Below are 27,386 nucleotides of genomic sequence, written 5' to 3' on the forward strand. Positions count from 1 at the left end.
GAATACAAGGAAAGCTCACCTTCCTTTCAGTATCTCCTGGCTACATCATGCTAATTCTCCCTTTTTAGCTCTTTATTATTTTGTAAAAATGTTTGTTACATTACTGATGAGAAGAAGACTGTCCAGAGTTGTTGCTGACCCCCAGTGAAAAAATCTAATAGACAACTACCTCAAATACACACCCTGTGCATTTTGAGCTCTCAATCTGGAACTTCCACGCTCACAGAATGTATATCACTGGTTCACAACGAATTTCCAAGCAGCTTTTCCTTCGCACTACCCAATGTTTAACGGGAGATTTTAGAAAGAAATTAAATTAGACTCAGATTAATAGCTATAAGGAAGAGAATGACAAAAGCCTTGGAAAATTCTATGAAGTCAAACGATTTTATGGCTTACCATACTCCATTAAAAGTGGTTTCAACAGTTTATCATAACTGAGTCTCCTTTGAGTACTAACCTGACACTTGTCTCCTAAATAGTACTGTCTCCCAGCAAACACCATGTAGTCAGTTTTTTGAAGCTCTAAAAATAAATGAATAAATAAAAAGGGAAAAGCCTTTAAACTACTGTTCTTTCTTCATGTATCCTACAAATACTTCATGACAGCATCCAACTACAAATCACAGGCCATTTGAGTTAAGTATTTCCTATGCATATCTGAACATTCCCCATAGGAATGGTGAAGTAACTGTAGATTTTCTTATAACAGACCATAATCACGCTAAGTCACAGGAGGTCAATAGTATCCAGATAATGCAGTAAGTAACACTACTTCTTCAATACTACAATGTCTTTTGTGATGCTACCAAGTTAATCCTGCAATTAATACCAACGCTGGCATTAATAATGTTGGACATGTCTTGTCTTGCCAGAGTACTGGTGCACTTGACAAAAATCAGATGTTATCCAGGAAGAGCTAACATTGTTTAAAGTCTCCTTGCCGCTAGATTTCAATAGGGTTTCTCTCCATTCCTTGCCTGGATTCTCTGCATGTCAGTAGTCTACATAGATAATTACTCTACTCTGTTCCAAGAATTTTAATGACCCTCATTACTACTTATGCAGTTATAAAATGCTAGAGTTCTTCACCATGCAAAACACTTTAGGTCAGACACCAAACACCACTTCAAAACTAATATTTCTAGGTAACTTCTTGCTTTACAGAGAAGCCATAGTGGATGCCAAAAAGCAGCAACCTATATCAAGCCACGAAGACCATGAAATCTCTCCAGAATGTTCAAGCCCAGGAGAGCTGGGAAGCAAGAGAAAACTCATCATTTGTCAGATCTCAATGCTAAATTTGAGATCTTCATTATTACACCACTCTGAAGCCAAAATCGTGCTTTAAAAAGCAGAAGTCCTCACACACATGCTGCAAGAAAAAACTCAAATGTGAATGATTTTCAATGCAACAGAATGGTAACACATTCTGTACTCTGCTTTGAGTCCTTCTATTTCCTATACTATAGTCAAAAAGTAACAGCGGTCAGATTTTTAGCAACCTTATCACCATTATTCAATGTTGGAAGCAGTGTATTTTGTACTTTGAAAAGAAGCCAAGAAACCAGGTACTAGCAAGATGATGTACTACCTACAAGAATCTACTGGGTTAACCAGCATCCTTCACATTTCAGCTGTGATGAAACAGGTGATACAACTCATTCATAAATTTAACACTGGGCCTAGTACAGAAAGAGCTGGTTTTCCCTTTTTAAAGATACCTTTTCTGATGTCCAACCAAACATCAAACTCCACATTTCGATAAATCTCAGGGTCCAGTGCCTTTAGCACTTTATAAGGAACGGGCATCTTTGATGGATTTTCTAGAGGCTAAAAACAGAGTTGAAATGGAGATTAACAAGTACATTTGTGTTCAGCATAGTCTCTATCCCGCTAGCATCTGTGGACCATTTTAAGATGTACACACCCTATTTTCCAAAATTTTAACTTCCACTATATTTGCCTAAAAACTAAAGCTCAAGAATATGAACGCACATTTAAGCATTCAGAAGCTGAACAGACTATGGAAAGGTTAGGAACAGGGTCAAGAATAACATTTGGCGTGTTCTTTACTCCAAAAAAAGTTGGAGGAAGCTAACCAGACCAACGAAGCCATGGCTAAGTCGGTGGAAATTTCAGTTATTTTATCTGAAAACCGATTTCTATAGGGTTTCTAAAACTGTTCCAAAGTGGTTTATACTCTGTGCAATACAAAAATGGGACTGATTTAAACCATTTCTGGAAAAAACAAAAAGCAGACCAGGAAACATCTGCTAAGCTCCATCCTTGCAGGGGGAAAAAAAAAAATTAGCTAGAGAAGAACATGAGAATTTCAGGAAAGAAAAAGGCTTACCCAATTTAATATAAATTCAAGGGCAAAACCAAAAGAAAAGCAGATGGAAGAATTAAGCCACCCACTTCCCAAAAAGTCATTTTTAAAGAAGTGGAAAAGAAGGTTTAGCCCTAACAAGGGTAACCTCATACAATAACAAAAAACACCAACCACCACTACGAGGAGTTCTTTCCTAACTGTCAAACCTTTTCTTCTCCGATGCCTTGTCTGAATTTATCTTCCTGTGGATTGTCAGTAGCATTGCCTTCCCAGTCATCCACCCTGAATAATTGAAAATAAGATTACAAAAGATATAATGCATTTCTAGCCAGGATTAAAATCAACTGCCCATACAATCTGAAAAAGCACCATGGTGCCATCAAGTGGTACATTTTGCCTTAAACACTAGCCATGACCGTGATGTAGTACAGGACAACCCTTTTCCTAGTTTTAAGAACATGACCTTTACTTGTTCCAAGACCCACCCTTTACTAGGGCTACTGCTTGCATTAGGAAAGGATGAAGATGATCCCACTGACTGATTAAACTCTTGCACTGTCAGGTACAAGACACCCTGTTCTAAATCCTCTCAAACCAGTGTCACCTGCAAGCAGTTAGTAATGGTGAGAGGCATCCCTCAAGCCTTTCTAGTGACTTGAACAACATGGGATTATGAGAGTTTCTGTAAGTACATTTTGTCTGTTCCTCTCATCCCCAGGGATCAAACAGACCTGAATAATGCCACCACCTAATTGTCTATTTGGAGTATAATTCCATTTAAAAAGGGCAAGGAAAAAAAAAAAAAAAAAAAAAAAGAGGAAAAAAAAAAGCAGAGCTCACTTTCTGAATACACTATTGCCTCTGTAGAGCTACAGATGCTTAGAAGAGTTGTAACAGTTTCTCATTAAAAAAAAAAATATTCTGACACCATAAGGAACAATCTTATCTACAAATAAGTTGTCATTTTGCAGACTAATACACAACTGTAGCATCGCCACCAGCAGAGACCCAGCTCCAAGGAAAACACACTTTCTACAATATACTGCAGCTTTGTGGTTGTCATGAGTTATGAAAAAGAGTTAATACCCTGTGACCATTCAAAGAAACCTGGAAAAGTTGCCCTTTGCAAAGTTTTAAATTTTTTTTTTTTTTTGCTTCCATTTTACCACATCCCCTTCCCAAAATGCTACCTCATTTCTGATGGATTTCTGGTTACTTTTTCATGAAGACAATCGAAGTTTGCATCCTCACTTCCTAGAGAGACACTGTTTCTGTTCTTCTTGGATCCACTTCGAAACACCTCAACTGCAGTCCTTAATTCTTCCTCATCCATGCCAAACACATCTTTGTACAGGATCTCATACAATACAGCTGAACAAATCAACACAAAGCTCAAACCAAATTAAGATAATGCCAGACCCGTAAGAACTGCTGCAATTTTCAAGGTAAGCATATCTTCAGATATTATCTACTGTTACAAGGTACTAGTTATATTAAATTCAATTAAGGAGGGAATCATAATATAATGCAGGTGGGAAGAAGGAACCTCTTGAAGTCATTTGGTCCTATACCTCACTTAGCAGACACAACAATGAGTGTACGTATATATTAATATACAATAAATGAGCTTCCATCTCTCTCCTCACCACCCCCAAAGCCCAAAACAAACACTGACTATAAACATATGAAAACACATAATTCTTTTCCATAGAAAACTGATTTTAAATTTACCCTGGCAAACAGCAGCATTTTCCTGGAATTGTTTTGTATAGACAGAGTCATAATGGCCACTGCCGGAACAACACAGTAAAATCTGGGGAAAAAAATAAAAAATAAAAAGGCTGGAATGATGTAAAATCTAACTCCTTTTATCTGATATCCTAGCTCAAGGCTACAGTCAATACCAACTCATTAAGAAAAAAAATATATATTCTCAATGTAAATATGAAAAAGCTGTTGAATCAGCTTAAAACTGAATCCTCTAAAATTTGTCTAGTATACAGAGAAAAACTATCAATTTGTACATTATGCTGCATTAAGAGTTAGTTTCCAGCTTACCTCTGAAACCACCAATTGCTCAAGAGGTAAAATACAAGCAGTACCCCAGAGATACACTGTCCAAGTATCAAAGGCACATTTCACCCTTCCCCACCTGAGGGATTAGAAGAGCATCTACTTCTCTAGCCCTCAACAAAGCCTTGCTTTAAATAAGCAGTATGATGCTGCCTTTTGAAAAGATGCATGCTTTCTGCAACATATGCATTGATACACCAAGTATATGTATACCATCAAACCCCATCTTGGCACATGACCACAGCCAACTGCAACCAGCAGAAGCCCTTCAGCAGCTGTCAGCAGATTGCCAGCAAGGACGCTTCCAAGTGAACCAGCAGGAGCTGGGATGCCAGGGCTCTCAGTTCAGTGGGCACTATGTCTTCTGCCAACACAAGCTCTCGTCTCACAGTGAGAACAAGCAACAGCAGAAAGCTGCTGCCTGTGCATAGGCTAATGACAGACAGCTGCCAACACTTAATGAGAACTCTGGTGGTAAAGCCTTCGAGGACAAACCACATTTAGAGCATGCTTCTCGATTTTTAAAGTTGGCTTATTTTGGAATTACATTAAGCTACATAGGAAACTACACTGAAAAAGAGAGAAGTACATGCAAACAAAGACTAATACTAAGCAACAGAGAAGAACAGCTGCAGCAGTACAGATTTCAGAGCAGACTAGCCACTTCGGCAAATACAGTAGTCCATACTGAAATCCATACCACAGCAACAACCCTGGCATCATGCCTGAGCTAGCCACATCTACATAACTGCAGAAAAAACAATAGGGGTCAGATGGGAGGTAATACAGAGTATTTCTCCTTTATGTTTCTTCTTTTTGCCCCCAGTAGTAATTCTTGTGTAGATAAGCTGTTCCCTTAGCTCCCACTCTTCACAGGGTTCAATTTGTATGTCAGAAATTAATCACTCTGTTAGATTAATCCATTCCCATTAATTTTCCCTTCTCAGGAAGGGAAACTGCACGCCTCATCCAACCTCAGGATGAGAGGCACTAGGGGTGTGGGAGAACACCTTCTCTTTGCCAATATGATAAATATATCTTGTTCTGCTCTGCAATTCAAGCCAGGTATTTCATTCTACCCTGTCAGATCTGTCAGATTCCCACTGGGAAGTATTTTTACCCAATGATATTTCAGAAACATGAAAAAATATTTTGGAATTGGGATGTTACCTCTTCCTGCCAAAATTAAACTTCTTTCCAATAACGAGCTGGAGTAACAAAAAAGATTGGCACAGGAACAGCACGCAATCCATCCCTCAGATGGGAAGCAAAGCTACTATAATCGAGTTAACTGTTCTGCAAAAACCATTCTTTTTCCATGAGCTAAGTCACCTTGGGGTTTTGTTTGGGTATGCAAGAGGACTGGAGTTACAAGAGCTCAATTCCAGTGGCAAGTTTTTACAACTAAGTAGGACTGTAGATAATTAGGATTCGGGGTAGGGGTAGAAAATTGCCTCACTTCGCACCTTGTCTTCAAAGCCATTGTCTGTAGCATAAGTGGATGGCTTTCCAGGGTACCGGTACAGAATAAAGTCTCGCCTAGGTAAGCAGAGGAAAAAAAGATTTGAAAGAGCACACCTTTAGTAGAACCATGTTATGAAGGAGTTTGCAGGGAACTGTTTAGAGAATCCACTGTTCATTTACAGAAAAATCAAGTATAATACTTTTCTGATAAGTGAATGCTACCACACAGCAAAAGCTAGATGAGAAAACAACACTCATCTTAGGGGAAAAAAAAATTATCTGGGAAAGACCATTATATTTAGTCATAGAATAGGGCAGGTACTTAGGCTTACAGTAGGGTGCTCAGACATCGAGACAATTGAGTCTCAGTGATTTAGACACCCTGGAAAAGGATTAGAGCCTCAATACAGGGAACCAGTAACTTGCAAAACTTCAGTTTGTTCCTTTAGTACCGGAACAGAACGAGCCTGCAAAGGCAGAGTTCTTTCTTCTACCACTGGAGAACCAGACTGCTTGTTACAGGATAGCAGCATTCTTAGCAAGACAGCAGCACCTGCACAGGCTTATGTTACCTTTGAAATAAATATCAGGGTTCATGCACCAAGTAGGGTAAGTACTCCTCACTACTGGCTCTCTCAAGAACGCCTACGTAAGTTTCAGTCATGCTTATAACTACCACACAGTGTTTCCACTACACACACCTCCTTGTTTTTTCCCCATTTTCCATCCTTTAGCCACTAGAAGGAAACACTTGACTGAGTTTAACATTAGCAAAAAGAAAACAAATAAACATTGCTGGAAACAGACACGTTCCCCTTAATCCACACTGAGAACATGGGCACATTTCTCACCATGTTTCACAAATTAGTATCTCAGCAACAAACAAATAAAAGGTTATGGGACCAGAACCCAAACACCACCAAGTCCAAAACAAAGTGAAATTTAGAGACACTTACTTGTACATCACTGATAAAGCACTCATTTCCAGCTGGCCAGCACTTTCCTATGCAAGATTATGAGATTACATGAGATACCAGAGCCGTCTTCAACACTGAGAACTTTACTCTAGCTCTCTGTAGTATTAAAATATGTAACCAAACTCATCAGTTTGTTAAAACAACAAATACACTGAGAGTTGAGATATTAGGATGGCCATAATTAACAACTTGAGTAAAGATGGAGCTAGTTCTGGTAGCGACCTTTAAACACATCACCCAAGATATATTTTTTATTGAAACCACATTTGTTTCAGAGACTGCTGCATTCACCATACTTACTGGTTAAAGTCTAAAGAAATAAAAGTTTGAACTCTAGTATTCCAACCTGAGGGTAAAGGAAGAAGCAAGGGATTGCAAAGCCTGTTCAACGTTTGATATGAGGTACACTCCGTGTATTTCACTTTCTCCTTCTTAGAAAAGAACTGCAATTATGAATAAGGCCCACGAGGCCTCAGCTTTACTGTCTAGTCTGAACAGATTGATCCTTTGCATCAACACAAATTCCCCACTAAAACCAATACTGTTTATACATGTGAATATTCAGTACAAACCCCACAGTATTACCTATGCAGACGAGACCCTGGGATTGGGATCTATCTAAAAAAAAACAAACCCAAACCACCACATTTTAAGCCATCACCTAATCACTTCCCTGTTCTAGTATCCTCAAATTTCAATCACTTGACAAGTATTAGATCAGTCATACCTTTGGATCTCCTAGTCGTTCAAGGTATTTCTCAAATGATCCTTCCACATACTTTCAACAAAACAAAGAAGAAAACAAACATAAAGATGTAGCCAGTTGGAAAGCACAGTTAAACCCAAACACTACACCATACTTTACTAGATGTTGAATAGGAGGGGGCAGGGCAGGGACTGGGGGCAAAGACACCAAGCTGGGGACTCCTCTGCCAATTCCTACTATTTTGGGGTTCTGAAGGGTTGTGGTCTGACTGGAGTATGACTTCAGCTGTTCCCTGCCTTAGAGCATGGGAGTGATTTGGGGTACCACTGTGGAAATACCAAGAGATCCTAACAAAATGAAGCCCATGAGTCTGAATAATATCTCCCTTCTAGATTAGATGAAGCACTTAACTGTGATTAAAGAAGGGGAAAAAACACAAAAACAAAACACACATCAAAAACATAAAACAAAACCCAAAACACATCCCAAGACCACATAACCACACCGCACATGCACCAACCACCACACACAAAAAAACAACCAAATGAAAAAAAACAAACCAAAACAAAACATGACTTTATGCAATGATTAATGACACTCTGGAGTTTTCCACCATCATTTTATGTTCATTTCTTACTCCAAAATCCTACATATTTACTACCTATTGAATTCTGTAATGATTGCTCCACAGAGAACATGCTACACAAATAACTCTCACGCTACTGGTTGCTTAGGTATCAGTAACTTGCTTGATTTCAGGAGCTTCAGAAATACAAAGTCAAAGAAAACTTGTGTGATTGCAACTCAAGGTAAGCAAGCCATCACCCTGCCATTTCTCTTCTCTTACATGCATCAAGCCTGGCAAAGCACGACATGTTTTCAGTGCATATGTTTATGTGGGTATGTTTATGGCTAAACCACTCACCCCCCTCCCACCTTACTTCCTAACTACATGTGCAGAACTGCCTAACACACACAATACTTACAGATTCAAACTTATGCTGGTGATGCCTCATAAACAAGACACAAGCTTTCCTAATTTCAACATGATGAATTTGAGATGAAAACAGCTGAAAAAACAAAGATTATGGAAGAATGAAGGAGAAAACTGCAGTTTAATTTATGCTTCACAACATGCTTATTTTACGCGTAGTTTGTAAAGACTAACAGCACCACAAAACACTTTGCAAAACAGGGGGACGAGCCTCTGCTGAGGGTCACAGGCACTTGGGGGGAAGAAGCTGAGGAAAGCCCAAGGGACCCAGGAGCCTGCCTGCCCAGGAGCCCAGGGCGCTGACCACACCCCCCCCACCACCCGCGACGCCTCACTTCGGGCACCCAGGAGGAGGTCTCAGGAGCACCCCAAACCCACCCTCAGCCGCGGGCCTGAGGCGCCCCGGCTCCCCCCGAGACTGTTAGCCACCTACCTGCTCCGAGACGGCTCGGAAGAGGCAAGAGGCGTCCTTGGCCGTCATCTTGCGGTACAGCCCCAGGCTGCCCAGGTACTCGTCCATGGCCACCTCGCTGAAGGACTTCTGCCCGAAGTACTTCTTCCAGCCCTTCTGCATCTTCCCCGGGGGAGGGTGGGGGGAGCAGCAACTCCCAGAGGCGGGAAGGGGAGTGAGGGGGGGGTGGGGGGTGGTGGTGGCGGGCGAAAGGAGGCTCCGCGCGAGGCGCTGCGCTCCGCGGCACGGCGCGTGGCGGCTGGGCGCGCGGCTGCTGCTAATGAGGCGCCACGCCCAACGCGCCCACCTGCGCCGGGCGCCATGAGCCGGCCCGGCCCCACAGCATCCCCCCTCACCCCCCGCTCCTCTTCCTCATCCTACCACTGGCGCTGGGCTCTGCCGCTGCTCCCGGAGCGCACCCCCAAACTTGACAGACCCCCAGCCCGGTAGAACCGGGTCCGGCTCCCTGTTACCGGTGAGCGGTGCCCCCGCGGGTCGCCCGCAAGAGGTGCCTCCTGCAGCAGCCATTTTAAGATGCCCGCTAAAAGCCCCAAATCTCTGTCCCGCTCTCCCGTTTCGCGACTTGCAGGGGCTGTCCGAGCGCCGTGGGGTCGGGGCAGCCCCCCCCCCCTCAACCCAGCTCTCGGCGTGGAGGCCAAACCGCGGTGAGCCCCAGCAGACATCTACCAGACCTGCCTCGGGAGAAGGGAGTCCCTGCCAAGATACCTCCTTCCCGCTTCATCGCTCAATGTGCCTGTGACTGCAAATAACTAGCGGGAAAATCAGTCAAATAGTTATTCAGAATTTCCTGTGATGTGCCCGCATGCTCTCGGACTAGAGAGAAGCTGCTAGCAGGAAAGCTGAAATAGCAGCTCTATAAAAATCGCTAAGGAAGTGAAAAATCTTAGTTCGTCCTAATGAAGTATTTGGGGAAAACTTCGGGGATCTGTAAAAATCACCTTTGGTTTATTCCACATATAGCGCTTGTGCTTGATTTGGAGAATGCCACTAAGTACATTTAACTTGCTAGTAAAAATTGCACTTGGACATCAGATGCACGATCCAGGAGTTTCTTTTTCTTGAAGCAACAGCAACAAACCCCAAACTTGCAGGAAGAACGATTAGCACAAACTGTGCACTTACACAGTTCCAGATGTTACAGACCAAATAGTCTGCATGAACCTTTATAAGTTTAAACCCCCTTCGTTTTTCAAAATACTTGCTTAAACAAATTGGTGGCAGCATCAACACAGTTGACAATTTTAATACTTTAAGTGGGGAACTCCCCTGATCAGTGTCAAACAGGAAACATGGAACTTTACAGAAGCCCAAAGTAATGATGCAATAACATAGTGTAAATGGATTGATTGTATAGTCAAACCCATTCCTTTCCTATAGGCCATGTTTTACTTCGGGAGTAAATCACCCAAAACCAAGTGAGTTGGTGGACAGTTTGGCAGCAGGTTTGCAGCTTGTGACTTTTCCCACCCAGATTCACCACATGCCTCTTTCCCTTTAGAGAGGTTTAAAACTCAGTTTTAAAATTCTCTTTTCAGTGCTTCTGTAAACACACAAAATGAGAGCCAAAGGCATCTGCTTATTTGCAGAACATTACAGGAACATCAACAAGGACAACTTATTTTTCCATCAGTACTAGGCAAATCTAGTCAAGAGACGTATATGCCATGCCTGTTAAGAAGTAATTTAGCTTGTTCTCCTTACTGGAATTACCAACGCAGTGCAGATTTTGTGATGTAAAATGTCTGTCTGTCAAAGAAACTAGACAGTTTACATTCCTCCCCCCTCCCCCTTGTTGGTACTGTGCTCTTTTAAGCATAAAGCTAGATGAGTTTAAACTGGCACTGAATAGGACACCGTTTAATGTCAGTTAACATTTAACATCTTCTTTGAGGGTTTGTCCCAGTTGGTGGACTCTTAAGTACAGAAGACCTCACTAGGAGAGGGGAAAGGTTTTATTCTGACATTTTTATTCCTCTGTATTGCTTACTGAAACCCGACAACTTTATCCAAGAACAAAGCAAACTTTTCTGGATGTCCAGGAGGAAAAGGTTTCAAAGTTGACAGGTCCATCAACCGCAGTGTCTCCACAAGAGTGCTGTAAAAACAGACCAAAACAAAATATTTTAAAAAATAAATCAAGCCCAAACGGAAATTTTTTTTCTTTAGACAATTTTCTTTCTATTCATACATAATTCTTTGGCATGGAAGCAAAAATAAGGACACATATTGAAAGAGATCCCACAAACCAGCGGACCCCAACCATCACTGGCTCATGGGCACATCGCAGAGAACACTTTGACCGATACCACGGCTTTGACAGACAACTCAGCTCTAACATTTTAATCTTCCATGCTTGTAGTGTTGGGAGACTGAACAAGATCTGAGGATCTTCACCATAAACTGTAACTGGAAACTCAGGACACATGGCATAGTTCTCCACTTAACACACAGCCAGAAAGAACAGCTAAACCAATCTGTTAGCTTGCTATTATCAGACTGCAAATAACGCTCAAATACACAGGCATTGTTCACAAATAAAAATTCCTTCCTGTCTCTGAAGCTGTCAGAAGCACGGAGATAATAAGTTGAAGAAATTTGCCCAGGCCTAGTCTTTTCAGAAGGCTCTTCTGAAACATACGAAATGCTATTTGCAGGGCAAAGGAACAAGTTTAAAGGTCTTGTTATTTGTAGAGTGCAACCAATCATAAATAATCATAAACAGTAAGATATAGTTAAGAGAGCAAATGAAACTAACAGGAGCCAGGATGAACACAAACAAAAAGGAGCTGGGTTTTTTGGTGGTGGTCGTTTTTTTTTCTGGGGGCGGGGAGGATGTTTGTTTTGGTTTTTGCTTTTTTCCTGAAGTGACAGGCAGTAGATCTGTGAAACTCATCAGAGGATGTGGTGGATTCAGGAAGTTTGGTTAAAAGGGCAGTTTGAACTTGGAAGACAGAGGCATTGAAAGTTACTAACCAGACAGCATCTGACTTTGGGCTCCCTCTGAATCAAATACTAAAGAGCACTGGAGGGAAGCACCATATGTTCTTGCCCCTTTTCTACGTTTGGGTGGGCATCTGCATATGGCCACTGCAAACAGGATACTGAGCTACGAGAACTCCTGATCCATATCAGCAAGGCCATTCTTATGTTTTGTTCTAAATACCCCATATACTTTCAATTTTATTATGTCAATACACCTATATAGTCAACTTTAGTGCCCTTTACAAGGCAAATCCACATAGCAAAATGATGGAGTCTTAAGTCTGAAGGGAACAATTTATTCCTTAGGGCTCATGGTTACAAACTGATGGTTTGGGTTGTATTATTTCTAGTCTTCAAAAAAGAAATCAACAACTAGTGAAAAATAACAGAGAAAGATAGAAGCTGTTGGGTGCCTCTAGAATGCTACCTGACTGTTCCAAATTCAATCACTTATATTTGGTTTAAATTGCTCTTTCAGTCTCAATACATGTGCCCTCAAAAAAAAAAAAAAAATTAAAAGGAGTCATGGTCAAAAGGCTTGGTAAATTAACACCTAATGTTAATCTATCCACTATGAAATACCTACTTTGCAAACAAATGGTTGTTACAGAAAAGGATGGAGGTTTCCTTGTTACATTCTCAATACTGTAGTAACAGAGTGATGGTGCTGTACGCTGCTTGTTCAGTCAGGACAGCCACAGCAGCTCCATACCTGCAGTAGCAGCAGAGGACATGCCCATCTCTGTTGAGCCGTTTTGCCAGTTCAAGTTGATGGTTGTTCATCAGCTTTTCGTTTATTACTACTATTAGTGGTTTTCCTTTTTCTAGAGTCTCCAGACAGCTACCTGCACCTACAGGTCAAACAGAAAACACGATGAGCTTCTGCCCCGACAGATGAAGTAGCATCCTACTTGCTCTTGAAACGCGGGGGACTCCTGAAGGCGAACATTTACCCCCTCAGCTCTAGCTGTGGACCTCCATATTCAATGCCAGACCAGCCCCAAGCCGTAGGGACACCGACTTCCCCTCCTGCCCTCAGGCGAACAGGTTCGGCAAAAGAAAAACAGGGCTCTACCTGCGTGGCTGATGACCAGGTCTGCCCTCCCCAGGTCCTCGGCCAGCGAGTCCTTGAAGCGGAAGGCTTCCACCGCCAAGGCCGGGCTGCTGCTCAGCGCCGGCTTCAGCGCTCCCCGCCCGACCTGCAGCACCAGCTTCCCGTAGCCGCGGCTCTGCAGCACCTGCGCCGGAGGGAAGGAAGTCGGACACCGGGGTGCTGGGCCCGGCTCCCCGTTACCCCGGCGCGGCCCGGCGGTCGCTACCGGCCCCCGCCCGCCAAGCTCCGCGCCACAGGCCGTCCCTTCCCGCTCCGCCGCCTCTCATCGCGGCGCCCCCCACAACCGCCCCCCGGCGCCCCCCCAACTTCTCCCGCCCCCTCAGCCACCCCCGGGTGGGACGTGGAGGGAGGGAAGGGAGAAAGGGCGGGACAGCTCCCAGCGCGCAGGCGCTTAGTTGCGGCGCTGAGGGGAGGGACGGGCCGGCTGCCCACGGAGCTGGGCTCTCTGCCGCTTCACCTGCAGGGCCGGCGGGGAGCTGACGGTCGCGATCAGGTCGTCGAAGCTGGTGGTGCCCACGGTGACAAGGACGGACTTCATGGCCGGCGGCCGCCCGCTCACGGCTGTTCTGCGGGCGGGCAGCCGCCAGGGAGCGCCGGGCAGCGCTCCCCAAAATGGCTGCCGGCCTGAGGGGGAGGTTTGGCGGGCGGCCGGGAGGGCCGAGTCTGCCTTCTCCGTGCTCGTTTAGGCCCGCTGTCTCCGCCCAGACGAGCGTAGGGGACGGGGAGAATGCGGTTCCCGGTGCTGCGGGGCAGCCAGACCCGCCGCAGGGATGCGAGATTCCATTCCGCGGTGCCGGAATGGCAGGGAGGGCGCCCGCTCGCTCTGACAAGCACGCTTGCCGGCAGCGTTCAGCAACCTCAGCGTGGTAACTATTAGTGCGTCAATTTTTCAGACTTTCAGGGTATAGGGGGTGGGGAAACAACCTCAGTTTGAAAAAGTGAGTCGGAAAGTTTTGCTCTCCAGATGTTACTTTCAGCAGTTGGGGCGCAGATTACTGTAACTGATAGACTGACTGGGCCAGAGTGTTTACAGCCCACCATTCCCACAGAATGGCTGCAGCTACCTTTTCTTCATAGACTGACCCAGTCAGACCCAGGCCTGCCACAGCATCTACCGAGGGAGTAACATCACAAAAGGATAGTCATAAAGGAGCAGTCAGTCATGCTTTGGAGGAGAAATGGATGTGTTGTCTACAGCAATACTACTGCAGCAGGGAAGTAGGATACAGGATAGCAGTCAAGATGAACAAAATCATAAATTGAGAGACCTGCAAGAGAGCAGAGTTACTGCAGAGCACATTAGAAGTACCTGTGTGATAGCCGGAGGCCCTTGAAAAGCCACACCACAGGGTTTCAGAACCTGCCTTTTTCCAGATCAACTTCTGACAAGACAAGCATGTTACATGGTAAATGCAATTGAAGAAATCCGTAGCATTTCAGCACAAAGTTGTTGTATAACCTACCAGGTGTAGCTCCCTGAACTGTAGATAGCAAGAATAGCTCTTCATTTTACCTGAAATTAGCCATCTAGGATTAGCGTGTTGAAGGAAGTTCCACACTGGGACAGTGGAGCTACTTTAGATGGCAATATGTTGAATCAAGCATGAAAACAATTTGCATTACTGAAATTTTTACGTTCCATCTTCAAGTAATATATTTTGGAATAAAAGCCAAGAGGTTTACATGCTGATGCAATAAAAGCTGCAACTGCCATATACTTCAAATAACAGTGCTGTAGTAGGTCCCATAATGGCAACCCAAGGCTGACACAACCCCTTGAGCACTGGGCCTCACCGGGGAGGGGACACACTTCTGGTTAGATCATCACCTGGGGGCATGTCATAGCACTGCAGAGCAAATGCATGGGATGCAAGCCTACCTTCAAATGACTGAAGGCAGGAGAAAATTGCATACATTTCTATAAGTGGGTGAGCTTGGGTGGTTTTGCTGTGTGGATGTCATTCCACTGATGCTACAGGGATTGGTGAAGGTGGGAAACTGAAGGAAAATAGATAAGTATAGTTTAACTCTGCCTTCTATGTTTTGTTTAGAGAACTTTAATAATTCTGGTTATATATATGTGTCCACTCCCCCATAAATCCTGCAAACTCCATTAGAAATTGTTGTCTACTGGCTCTTAGTTAAGCACAGTGTCAGACATAAAAATTACTTGGCCTAAATAGATGAACCTGTCACAGAAACAGACTGCAACTCAAGGAAAACCCTGAAAGACTGAAGTCAAAGCTAGGAGCTATAACCTCCTGGTTTCTTTTCCTCACTTGGTTAATGACGAGTGTTAGCACCTTGGGGAAGTGATTATCTTTTCCATTTCTCCACCTGCAAGACAGTGTTTAGCAATTTATCTCCTCTAAAGCTTTCAGTGGATGTGATTATATTCATGTGCAGACAATTGAGTCTCTTAAAAATCTTCTCTAGCAAATACATTGAATAGTTTTTTTGCCTACCTTCCTCCCCTTGGCCTCTTGAAAGATACATTCTCAGTATCATTGAATACAGGTAGGCTTCCCCTCCTCTCTACTGCCCTTTCTCTAAGCACAAATCTTTCTGATGCTATTTCAGGCTCATCTTACTACTTTTTTACAGGGACTAAGGGAAAGTACTCCCTTGAGCAAAGGCATGTCAGCTTCCTGTGGAATGTGATCCTAAGAGCCAAGGGACAGGAAATCTGGCAGGAGCTGAGGCTGAACCCTTTCTGAAAAAAATAAAAATGCTGTTCAGTGCTGAACCACATTAAATCAATTGCAAAGATGAAGTCACCAGTAAATTTATTATTTCACATACATTTCCCCGTTGTGATGAAAACCTAGGTAGTGGGAAGGGATAACATTTTAGTTAAAAAAAAAAAAATCCAAACATTAAATCTGTTAACAGTCTTGCCCGCTGAAGGCTAAGAATAACCCCTTAGCAGTTGCACAAACTGACTAGCAGTTTTCTTATTTGCAGGTGTAACACAATGTACAATTCTCCAAAAAGAAACTCCTCAAGTTAGACATCTACATCTATTTATTCCCTGAATTAAATTGAATAGATGAGGTCACATCTGTATATACTACTGAGTGTTCCAAGAAAGATGCAGAAAAGATGTAGCTATCTTGAGGATACCTCTGATTGCTATGTTAATGGCTCATTCACAGTGCTCGTTAGCCCCCTGTTGCTTTCATTTAGCATAATGAGCCACAGTGAAATGTATTTATTTTTTGATTAAAGCAAATGCTGCTGACAGCAGATGTGGCCAGGGGGAGGGTGGCACTTTATCGTGGGAAACCTGCTGTAGAACAAAATCAGAGTCCTGAGTGCACAGGGCCTTTAGTGGCTCTAGCCAGCCTCACCTAGCTCTTTACTGCTCTCCCTCAGGACAAGGCAGCCAGGAGCTGAGGGTGACCACAACACAAGCCAGGCAAAGACCTTGCTGACAGGGCACAGTGGGACCACACCAGAGAAAAGCAAGCAAAGCAGTGGCAGCAATATGTCCATCAGTCCAGTGACCATCAGGCAAATACAAGGTAACAAGCTATTTCCAGGGTTAATCCAGGAAACCCAAACAGCCATTCAGGAGCAGAACTAGCAGCAAGGACAACTCACCTCTCTCCTCCCAGCGTAAGAAAGACATGGACCTGCTCAAGCAGGGAGGGCCACAGAGGTGAGAGGCTGGAACACCTCCCTTATGAGGCTAGGCTGAGAGAGTTGGGGGTGTTCAGCCTGGAGAAGAGAAGGCTCCGGGGAGACCTTTGAGAGGCCTTCCAGTGCTTAAAGGGAGGACAGGGAAAATGGGGAGGGACTCTATCAGAGGGTGCAAGGGTAGGACAAGGGGTAACGGTTTTAAAATGAAAGAGGGTGGATTTAGGTATTAAGAAGAAATTCTTCCCTGTGTGGGTGGTGAGGCGCTGGCCCAGGGTACCCAGAGAAGCTGTGGCTGCCCCCTCCCTGGAAGGGTTCAAGGCCAGGTTGGACGGGGCTGGGAGCACCCTGGGCTGGGGGAAGGTGGCTGTTCCTTGGGGTTGGTGAGGACAGCTGGAACTAGATGATCTTTAAGGTCCCTTCCAACACAAACCATTTTATGACTCTACTTGAAGCCCAAGCTTAAATGAAGTCACCATCAGAGGGTGTGAGTGGAAGGCCCAGCTCTGGCTGCTCAGGGCAATTAAGACTTATTAGTGCAGTCAAGGCCCTGACAACTGATGGATAGGAAGTCAGACTTCAGGATGAATGGAAGGATACTAAATTTTTCAGGTATGTCAGAGATGAGGGTTAGCATGTGTGTAAATCTTTGTGAGAAAAGGTAAGGACAGAATAATTAAATGATTGTGGTGGTTTTGGGTTTTGGTGTTTTGTTTTTTAATGAGGAGGAGAAAATTTAAGTATATTGGAGTGTTTTCCTGTTTGTGTGATTATTTTTTTATTAGGTTAATTACAGTAGTTTAGGAAATTACTGCTCATTTGTAACTGAAGCACTGTAACTCATCACATGTATGCTCTTACTCTGCCAAAATTGAAAAGGAACCTCACCATCCTAAATCCACACACTCATTCTGCAATTAGAACAGGTTTACAGTGGTTGCCATTGTACCTCACCTGTGACCTTGCTTTCTGCTGTCCACTTATAAAGTTCCTATAAAGTAAGGTACTCCCAAGAAAATGTTCCATGCATAAGCAGCAACTTGTTCATATTCTCACTATTTGCTCCCTCAAATTTCAGCAGAGTAAAATGTGTATTTAGAAAAATTAAGACACTCTGGATAATACTAGTCTTCCTCAAATGAAAAAGAAATTGGAGTACAGTCTGCATAGTACTGTGAGTTAAATTCCTATATCTAGGTTTGCTTTGACAGTGTTTGCATTCAGAAAGCATTCTTCCAGTCAATATGTGCCCATTTGGTGGCAATTTCTAAACTCTGCTCAGTTATTCTTGTCAGTGCTTTAGGGTATTCACAAGTTAAATTAAATGGGTATTTTAGGAGAATGACATGTTAGGTGACAATAAACCCATGCAGCTCAAGAAAGGAACAGATTCACTGACCTCTTCCTACTCTTAAGAAGAGGTTTGGACTAATTTCTGTGTGTTCAAAGGCCTGCTCAAAGGGAGCATGCTGCTCTTCTCCCAGAGTGTAGAAGGCCTGACTGCATAAGAGCATGGTACTTCAAGTTTCAGGAACAGTTGACCATACTCAGCAGTTTGCAAAAACAGACCTAATGTTACTAGTGTGTTAAATGGAATCTATCTTTCATTTTTCTTAATCAGAAATGTCCAGGAGTGAGTAAGCACCTGTCAACATGGAGTCCTCCTTACATTAAATCACTTTTAATACTCCTTGTAGAAGATGTTATATACAGTTTTGTTTGAAATAAGGGTTAAAACAGCTATTCCTGAACAGTATGTTCAGGATCATAGCACATCAGATTTTGCATTTGATTCTTTTGCTTTTTGTTGTGTGAGTGCTGAATTTCACTTCTACAGGACCCTGTATTGCTCATTTGCTTTCTAGAATGAAGAGACTTCAGAAATCACTGGAATGATTTCTGTGCTATGGAGCAGGTCTGTGTGATTCTAGTTTGGTGTTTTCCACATGTCACTGAAAGCCAGTGCCCCCTACAACTTGTACTCCCAGCATCATGCTGTATAGGGACTAGAAGAAAAAAATACAAGTAACATTGCAGTGACTTAAATTTGCTTTGGAGTTTTCACTGGAGGATACATTACACTTGCACATTGAATTAGGCTTGTTAGAGTGATTTTTAAAATAAAAAGCGGAAGCCATCCATTATAGGACTCAATCTTGTGCTAATTTGTACCTGGTATTTTAATTAGAATTGTGTGGGGCATAAATAGAATTTTGTCCATGAACATTTATGCTCTGGTCCATGAGAACTACAGAACATTTGCAGTATGTGATGCTTGGAGCTGATCCCTTGTTTTAAGGCAGTTAAAGATCATGTAATCCAGCCATGGTACTATGTCTTGTTTCTGGCCATTTCTTGCTACCCCTGCTCTGCATTTCTACAGATATTCATACAACCACATAGTGATCCAGTTCAGAGAACCAATCTGACAGGATTTGTTTGCAGTTAGATCAGTTCCCTGAGTTGCACAAGAACCACTACTAGCACAAGGAAGGAGGCACAGTTGTGGCAGCTTGGATTTAGGTTGGTTTAAATGCTGGGGAATTGCACCTATGCCTACCCCTTCATTGCCACTTGTAGCTGCACTCATTCTCCAAACCATGTGTCTCAGGCTGTTGAGTGCCTGTTGTGTTTGAGGCAAAACCTGTCCCTGTTTGGGCTGGAGAGTCACTCTCTGCAGTGCCAATTGTTTCTTTCCAAGGTATGTGTGTTGAATATTATCACGGACATTCAAGAAATATGGGCTCAATCTGACATAATACAGTCCAAGATCTCAGAGAGAGGCTCTAAAGGGGCTAAAATGGAAAATACCTTCTTCTGAGAGCTTGCTCCCATCTGTGCTTCGTATTGCATAATTTATATGTTGATATTTTCATCCCATGACAACATCTGGGCAAGAAACTGAAGATGGCATGAGTTTTTTGTTCAGTGAGAAATGATGTATGCCTCCTCCCTTCTCCTTAACCTTTATTTGAAATGTTTCTGGATGGCTCAGCTTTGAGCACTGTCACTTTGTATTCAGCTCAGCTTGCCACCGTTTGCTCTGAAAGCTCCATAATTATATTATTCAGGAGTAAGAAAATGCATGACAATAAACTAGTTGGTTCACATCTTTGTTTCTGAAAACTATATAGTGCCCTTGGTTTGCTCTTGAAGTCTAAAGACTAACTCACAAGTGTTGCAATAAAACTCTGACAACCCCTGAAATGTATGGGCTGCAGGCAGTGTATCAAATAATGAATCATGTAAAAATATGCACCAACAGAAAGGCTTACACCTGTAAGCCTACAAAGTCTGATTTTCTTTGAAGGAAAAAGCCAATGACTAGTTAAAAATGCAACCCTGTCTTTACCTTGGATTTTGTGCACTGATTGATTCTCCATTTGCTTTGTCATATTGTCCTGGTTTCAGCTGGGATAAAGCTAATTTTTTCTTCTTAGGAGCTAGAATAGTGCTATGTTTTGGATTCAGCATGGGATTTGGTATAAGAAGAATGTTGATAAACACTGATGTTTTTAGTTGTTGTTAAGAAATCAAGGACTTTTCAACTTGCCATGTCCTGCCCACACGCAGGTGCACAAAAAGCTGAGAGGAAACACAGCCAGAGCAACGGACCCAAACCAGCCAATGGAATATTCCATATCATACAGTGTCATGCTGAGTATATAGATGAGGGTTGATCGGGAAGCTTGCTCTCACTTCTAGGATTGAGGTTTCAGGATTTTCTCTCCTCTGGGATCACTAGCTGGGAACAGGCTGGGCATCAGTCAGCAGGTAGTGAACAATCACATTGTGTATTACTCCTCTGTATTTTCTACTATTATTATTTTAATTTCATTTTACTTCAACTATTAAATTGCTTTTATCTCAATTTATGAGTTTACCCCTCCAATTCTCTCCCCCATTCCCCAGGGTGGGAGAGGGTGAGTGAGTGGCTGTGTGGTGTTGGCTGCCAGCTGGGTTTAAACCATGACAGATATAATGGTGCAGGGGATAACGTGAGGCAGAAGAGAGCAATTAGACTTCTCCACACTAAATTTGCATTATGTTTCAGTACTTTTTATATGTTTATGAATGTGTAAAATAGGTAAAGGTAGTCTTCTATTTCTAGTTGGCTTTATATAAATTTGAACTGAAAAAATGTTCACTTCCTTTTCCTTTCTCATTTAGATGTAGTGCTGTATCTGTGAGGGATGGTATTTCTGTTACTGTAGGAAACTGTGAAAATTAGATGGAGCATATTTTGGGGAATGATTCCTTCATATTACTGTGATTCAGAGATGCTTTGACTGGGAAAATAACAGAGGAACATTTGTTGGGCAAATTTAAATAGTATACTTCGAAATATTTCATCATAACATTTTTACATGCTTTGAGTTCTCCGTGAGATTGCTGTTTGGCAGTGGGGATTGTCAGATAGACTACAGATACACAGAGGCTCAGACTATGAAGAGAATGTCAGATCACCTCTTCCTCAGGGCTGACTAGCAGGAGAGAGGTGCTGAAACAGCACGAAGGAACTGTGTCCACTGACTAAATATTTCACATTTGCGGTGGAAGGGCAGGCCATGGCTTAGCTAAAATGAATGTCTGTGATGTGACAACGCTCATGAATTTTTTTTGCAATATTTGCAATATTTGATGGCATACCTTGAAGCCCCAAGTTCTGTAATTGTATAATCATGATTTTTAAGGCCTTGTGCTTCTCCAGAGGAGACCAAGAAAATGACTAACTGAATCGTAGGTCCCTGAAGACTAACACATAAATAATATTTATTATATAACTGTGTATCTTCTTATTACTCCTGTTTTGCCTTGTATTTAAACAATGTCATGATTCTTTGAGACCTGATTTCTGGAAGCTCAGAGCTTGCTGATTTATGAAAATAAAGTGCTGCTGGTCTTTGCCCTGCCCATGAAGCAGGAGGTCACCTCTACGCTGGGATGTAACACATACTGCATTTCAGTCCCTGTTACAAGGAGTGTAGCTCAACTGATTTCTACCAGTTATTGAACTTGATCTTTACTGATGCTTGATGCCTCATGCCTCTTCTAGGTTTCTGTCCAGGGTAAAATACTTGTATTAAAGAACCAGAAAATGGGCTTCATATCAAATAAAATTTCTAAAAGCTTGTAATTTCTAGTAAGTGTTGGGGATATTTGAGAGATTGTAAAGGAAATAATTTGTAGAATGGTTGCAAAACAGGCCAGTGTGCAGACATAGGAGGGCGTCTGAAGTCTCCTGGCTGTGAAGGCTCGATATGGTGATGTCTCCTGGCAACTGGGCCCTTCGGCTCCCCGGGGAACCTCCGCCTGTGACAGCCTGGCACCACTCCTTGCTGTTTGTGGAAAACACACGCCACTAATCCTGCCTGCTAGCCACCAGCAAACACCTCCACAGCAATCCAGTGTCTGAATTGCCCTGCTATTTCATATTCTTGCATAATCCCTCTGACAACTAAATCTATTAAAAATTCATTTTCATCCAGGCAAATCAGACTCCCTGAAATCAATTGAGCTTTGTTCTCTGAAGGCAGCTTGTGCTGATGCACATATAATCAAATCCTGAGGTGCTTTGCATGCATTTTTACGAGAACTGAGATAGACTTCATGTTTCAATTATTCTTTTTGATGTGCATTTTTGAAGGAAATTAGAATATTACGCTCAAGTAAACCAACAGTTTTAGATCTTTAGGAAGGAGCTCCAAGTGAGCAGAGTTCCTCCCTTTTCCCAGCCAGTCCCAACTATACAAGTACATACAAATATCTCTCTTTGCCATGCAGCATAAATATAGGTAAGGAGGTGACCTATGAACTCAGCCTGAATTTCGCTTCTGTCCATTTGCCTATTGTTTTCTAATAGCTGGCTCTCGGCAGCAGGGGTTTATGTAGGCATTTTGAATTGCTCTTCAGAAGTCTTCAGGGACACCTTAGTGAGTCCACTGATTAAGTAAGTGGACTTAAGAATGTAAACTAGCTCAATATACCCTGCAGTTAATGAAAAGCTACTCTAATTCTGCCTAAAAAGAAAAGAGAAGGGCACTGGTTTTGGACAAACATGATCAGTGGTTTTCATACCAGTAGAGGGCTGCCCACACCCACTGCATCGAGGGGATCAAAAGGCACGGAGCATGTAGGCTCCTTTTTGCTCTGTCTTTTCAGCATAGTATTATCATCTTTACGTTTGCAACACCTGTTTTTTTTCTTCTCAAGCTGGCTCTCAGAACCAAAGTGAAATAGTGAAAGCACGTTAGATTCACTTCCCAGCCGATCAACAGAGAGAGCCAGCACAGATCTGCACGAGGCCTGAAAGACCGAATGATGTTTCATGGACTGAGCCTGCCTGTTTCCAGCAAGTCTTGCTCAGAGGAACTGTATCCTCTGCATCATTCCCAAGCCTTTGCTAATAGCAGTGACAGAGTTGTGATTCATTTATCTCTCCTTTTTTGTTTGCACTAATAAGATGATAGCTTATTATTTACAGGCAGTCTAGTTTCCATTAGACATTAGAGGTCAAAGTAGCCACTAGATACTTTCCAAAACCACTGAGCTCAGCTTGGAAATTCTTTAACAGCTCTGTCTGGGCCACCATTTTTTTTGTTTGCATGTTTATATAGCAGCGATTCATACTGAGAAGAATCAATACCAAAACCAGCTTGGTTTGCACACGTTTCCTGTTTATGGCCTCCTTTTTACCACCAGAAAGGCTAGACATATTTTATGCAGAGGCAAACCAGATAGTTAATGTTATGTGGTGAATTTCACAAAGATGTGAAAATAAAAAATTGTGGCTTTTATTTTTTAATGTCCTAAGGATGTGTGCGGAGAGATCCATAAGAGAGAGATACAGTCATGTTTACAACTGGAAAACTTTTGAGTGTGTATGACCGTACACTTTACAAATATATACTCCTATTTAGGTATCAACATATAATGGTGAATTTTCTCTCAGGATTTCTTGCATAATCATTCCAGGATAACATTCAGCTGTTTAAAATAAACAATCTTGCTCGAACTTGCTCAGAAATAGTGGACCAGATTCATCCCAGGTGTAATTTAACTAACTTAGATCTAAAACAGAGCTCAGTGTTACATTTGGGAGAGTCATTATTGCTGCATGCACTAATGTCAAAACAAGACTGTTTTACATTATCTTGTCCCTAGAGAAAACTTTGCTGAACTCACGATGGTCCTGTTTGCTTCACCCTGTAGCATACTTATGCATGGCTACCTGTACTTCCACCTACAGTAACACTGCCTTTCCCTTTCTCTGATGAAACTAAGAGATGTTCAGATAGTGACTGTGACTGTTCATTTACATAAGGCTTTGTGTACCAATGTGTCCAGTTAATGGCACACTACAAAGCACTGTTCTTGTCACTGTGACATATATAATATGGTGATTCATGGTTAAATCAGTCCAAATGAAGGGCCTTGGTTTTGGTTTGTCTGGTTTTTAAGTGTATCACAGCTTGGGCTGACAGCTGAGAGTAGACAGAGGTCTTTGATCAACCCAAAAGTGAGGTGAAACATATTTGGTAGACATACAGACAGTTCAGCGTTGCTTTGCCTTGCATGGGAGGTAGAACTACGAAGACCGAGAAGATTCTGCATGCTTCACAGCATGGTTCATTTCTAATCCTTTTGGTAATAGCTCTGAGCTTTCAGTGGAGATATGGGCAGTTGGTCATCAAAAATTGGACTGAGAACACAGAATCATAGAATCATAGGATCATAGAATGGTTTGGGTTGGAAGGGACCTTAAAGATCATCTAGTTCCAAACCCCCTGCCATGGGCAGGGACACCGTCCAGCCTGGCCTTGCTTTAAGGCTGCAGGCTGCTGGGCAGTCATTGTATGGAGCAGCATCAAGTTGCTATCAAACAGTGTTGAACTTGACCCAACGCCTTTGGCATGAAGCAAATAATGTTCCTTTTCTGTCCGTTATCAAAGGGGTATGATTGCCTGGCAGCACCCACAGTTAATACGATGACACTTCTGGCATCACTATTAAAATAAGTTAATTTTTCTGAATGTAATGAGCTTTGATATTGAAACGATTCATGTCTAAGATCAAAAGGAAACATCTTCTGAAGCAGACACTGTCCCGTTTCCCTCCAGGGCCTTAAATTTCTGTCATGATAGGCAAAATCATTCCCTTTGGTTTCTTTGAACTTGGAATTTATTTTTTGTTTTGTGAGGCAGTAACTTGGTGAGGATTCAAGTGAAATCTTCGCTGATTCTGAGAGTGGTATTATACAAGGTACTACTGGGATATATTGCAGGTCCCTTACTGTTTTCTGTTTATAAACAACCTACCCCAAGGTGCTAATTAGCTGGAAGAATTGCATATACATGTAGTAGTGTTTTGTTCCTCCATAAAAATACATTTGTGGTTGAGGTGAATTTAACTGTTCGGCTTAATTGTGATCATCCTAGATTTCTGAAATCAGCAAGACAATAGCAAAACTTGTGAGACTGGTATTTTTCATCTAAAAACTAATTACAAATATTTGGTTAATTCTTACTAATACCCATCCTCATAAATGATTTATTAGATGCAATAAATCCTTTTAAATATTTTTATTTATTTTCCACAAAGTCTGGCCACGTATTGCTTGTACTCAATAAGATCTGTCTTTGGGTGTTGGCACCTCTGTTCTATTTTTGTAATCAGCTATTTTCTTGGCCTGTGTACTGTGTAGGCTGGAAGAAATTCTATTGTGTGTCTTACTTTGACATACAAATATGATTTGTGCCATGCCAAGTGTTTATTTTCTGACTTGAGTTCGAGGATGCCTGAAGAAGGAACATGAAGCAAAGCATGGCTGGCTGTAATCTGTTGCTTCTGAAAGTAGGCAGTGAAAATGCCACTGATCTTAAATTTTCTTTGGGCATTTTATTTTCCTCAGAGGAAGAAGGTTCACATTGGACTTCTTAGGTGGATAGATCTTGAAGATACTAAATAATAATGATACATCAGTTTTAAATTGAACACTGTGCTTCAGAAGTGGCTGCAATATGAGGAATCAGCATGATCTCTATGGGTTTATGCAACAAAAATGAACACCAATTACAGTGCATTTTTTCCACTGGGACTTAGCCCATCATTTTGTCTAATTATGGTATGAATCCCACAATGGAGAAAACCCTTCTTCTGTAAAGAACTATTTCCCTCTAGAAATGCTAGAAATCTTAAAGAACTCTAATTATAATACATTTCTCAATAGATAAAGAGAGCCAGACAGAGCCTGTGCCAGCTACTTACCACAGGAAAAAAAAAAAAAAAAAAAAAAAAAAGAAAAATATGAAGGACTACCCTGGGAGACAAAGAGGGAATGTGAAGTAGTTTGTATAAACTTCTCTCATACTTCATCTAGGCTCGTACTAAATATAATGACCGATCTATGCCTAAAAGTGTTACTGTCAATTGAGAGTTGATAGATTTATTTACATATACCCAAAGAATAATGTTGGACTGGAGAGTCTTTGGAAGAAAATAGCTGAAAACAAGTTCTACTATACACCTAAGAAGCTCTGAGATACTTTGAAGTGGTGTGGGTACCCAGACAACTCAGGCATGCAGTTAGCTTTGTGTATTGTAGTTTCTGTCACCAGGCATGTTATATCTTGAAATGGGTTGCCTGTGATCGAAAAGGGAAAAACCTCTGATTTCCTCACTCCCAGTCTTATTCTTCAGACCAAGTTCCAACGTCGATTTGATTGGATTTCTGCAAACCTGAGGTAGTTCATTAAGCTGCAAAGCTCTACTGAGGGTTGTTCAGAAGACTGCTGAATGGCAAAAAAAGCAGAGAGAAGAGCTGCAAGGCTTCTTCAGCACAACAGAGGATGGTTGTAGATGAGAATGACAGAGAATAGGTCACCGTCACTGGGGGATGAGATAACCACTTGTACACATATCATTACACATTGGTTTATTTTGCCTAATATTCTGTTATGAGTTTTAAACCTGCAGTATTAAATAAAGAGGCAGTGTTTAATATTGGAATTGCCTAAAACATGCGTTCCCCATCTGTCTGGTGAGATTGAGTCCAAACTGTTATTTTCATTCAGTGGAATGGTCTCACATACTTTAGAATGCTGAATGATAGATCTTTCAGACTCATTTACAAGAAAGAATAAATAGCCTTCCCAAGAGAAGGACTGCATGTTGCATTTATTTTCAGCTCTGTCTACTAAAAAAACAACAAAACCAAAAGATGATTACTGCTGGAAGATGATACCTTGGGAAGTGAAAACCTGGTATAGCTGGATCTAATCACCTGAGAGACCGACAATAGTTCTCACTGCTTCTTGGCCCTGGACACATTTGTTTGCTGTGTTTGTCTTTCCTTGAAGAAAACAACTAAGAGACTTTATACACCTACAAAGACAAAATCTCCAGAAAACAGACAAAACCTACCAACTCACAGGTCTTCCTGCCTCAGTAACACTGAAGTCAAACCATGTGATAGCTCTCCAGGAAGGCTGGTTAGCTTCCCCTCGTTTTACCTTTAAATTACATTCAAAGAGAATGTATATTTAAGAATGTAATGATTTTAGTTAGATAATTTCTTGCCATCAGTTTCCTGTGTTTTTTCTTAAGTGGTTGACACAGTGATATGCAAAGG

General features: G+C 42.1%; 1 protein-coding gene across 1 annotated transcript in view; it reads right to left on the reverse strand.

Annotated features, from left to right (window-relative positions):
- The window catches only part of LOC104359511 (ALG13 UDP-N-acetylglucosaminyltransferase subunit), a 30,832-nt gene extending 16,040 nt beyond the window's left edge, over nucleotides 1–14,792 (reverse strand). Inside the window, exons 1-14 of the mRNA XM_042807545.1 lie at nucleotides 13,575–14,792; nucleotides 13,079–13,241; nucleotides 12,716–12,854; nucleotides 11,009–11,116; nucleotides 8,983–9,154; nucleotides 8,542–8,625; nucleotides 7,577–7,627; nucleotides 6,829–6,875; nucleotides 5,875–5,947; nucleotides 4,067–4,148; nucleotides 3,526–3,706; nucleotides 2,542–2,617; nucleotides 1,725–1,833; nucleotides 461–525 (exon numbers count right to left, since the gene is read on the reverse strand). Of these exons, the coding sequence (XP_042663479.1) occupies nucleotides 461–525; nucleotides 1,725–1,833; nucleotides 2,542–2,617; nucleotides 3,526–3,706; nucleotides 4,067–4,148; nucleotides 5,875–5,947; nucleotides 6,829–6,875; nucleotides 7,577–7,627; nucleotides 8,542–8,625; nucleotides 8,983–9,154; nucleotides 11,009–11,116; nucleotides 12,716–12,854; nucleotides 13,079–13,241; nucleotides 13,575–13,655 (1,431 nt within the window). The 5' untranslated portion in view covers nucleotides 13,656–14,792. The remainder of the gene's footprint in view (nucleotides 1–460; nucleotides 526–1,724; nucleotides 1,834–2,541; nucleotides 2,618–3,525; nucleotides 3,707–4,066; nucleotides 4,149–5,874; nucleotides 5,948–6,828; nucleotides 6,876–7,576; nucleotides 7,628–8,541; nucleotides 8,626–8,982; nucleotides 9,155–11,008; nucleotides 11,117–12,715; nucleotides 12,855–13,078; nucleotides 13,242–13,574) is intronic.
- Between the last annotated feature and the right edge of the window lie 12,594 nt (nucleotides 14,793–27,386).

This window comes from Tyto alba, unplaced genomic scaffold, assembly GCF_018691265.1.
Source record: "Tyto alba isolate M040663 unplaced genomic scaffold, T.alba_DEE_v4.0 Super-Scaffold_5, whole genome shotgun sequence".
In the NCBI taxonomy this organism is placed as follows: domain Eukaryota; kingdom Metazoa; phylum Chordata; class Aves; order Strigiformes; family Tytonidae; genus Tyto; species Tyto alba.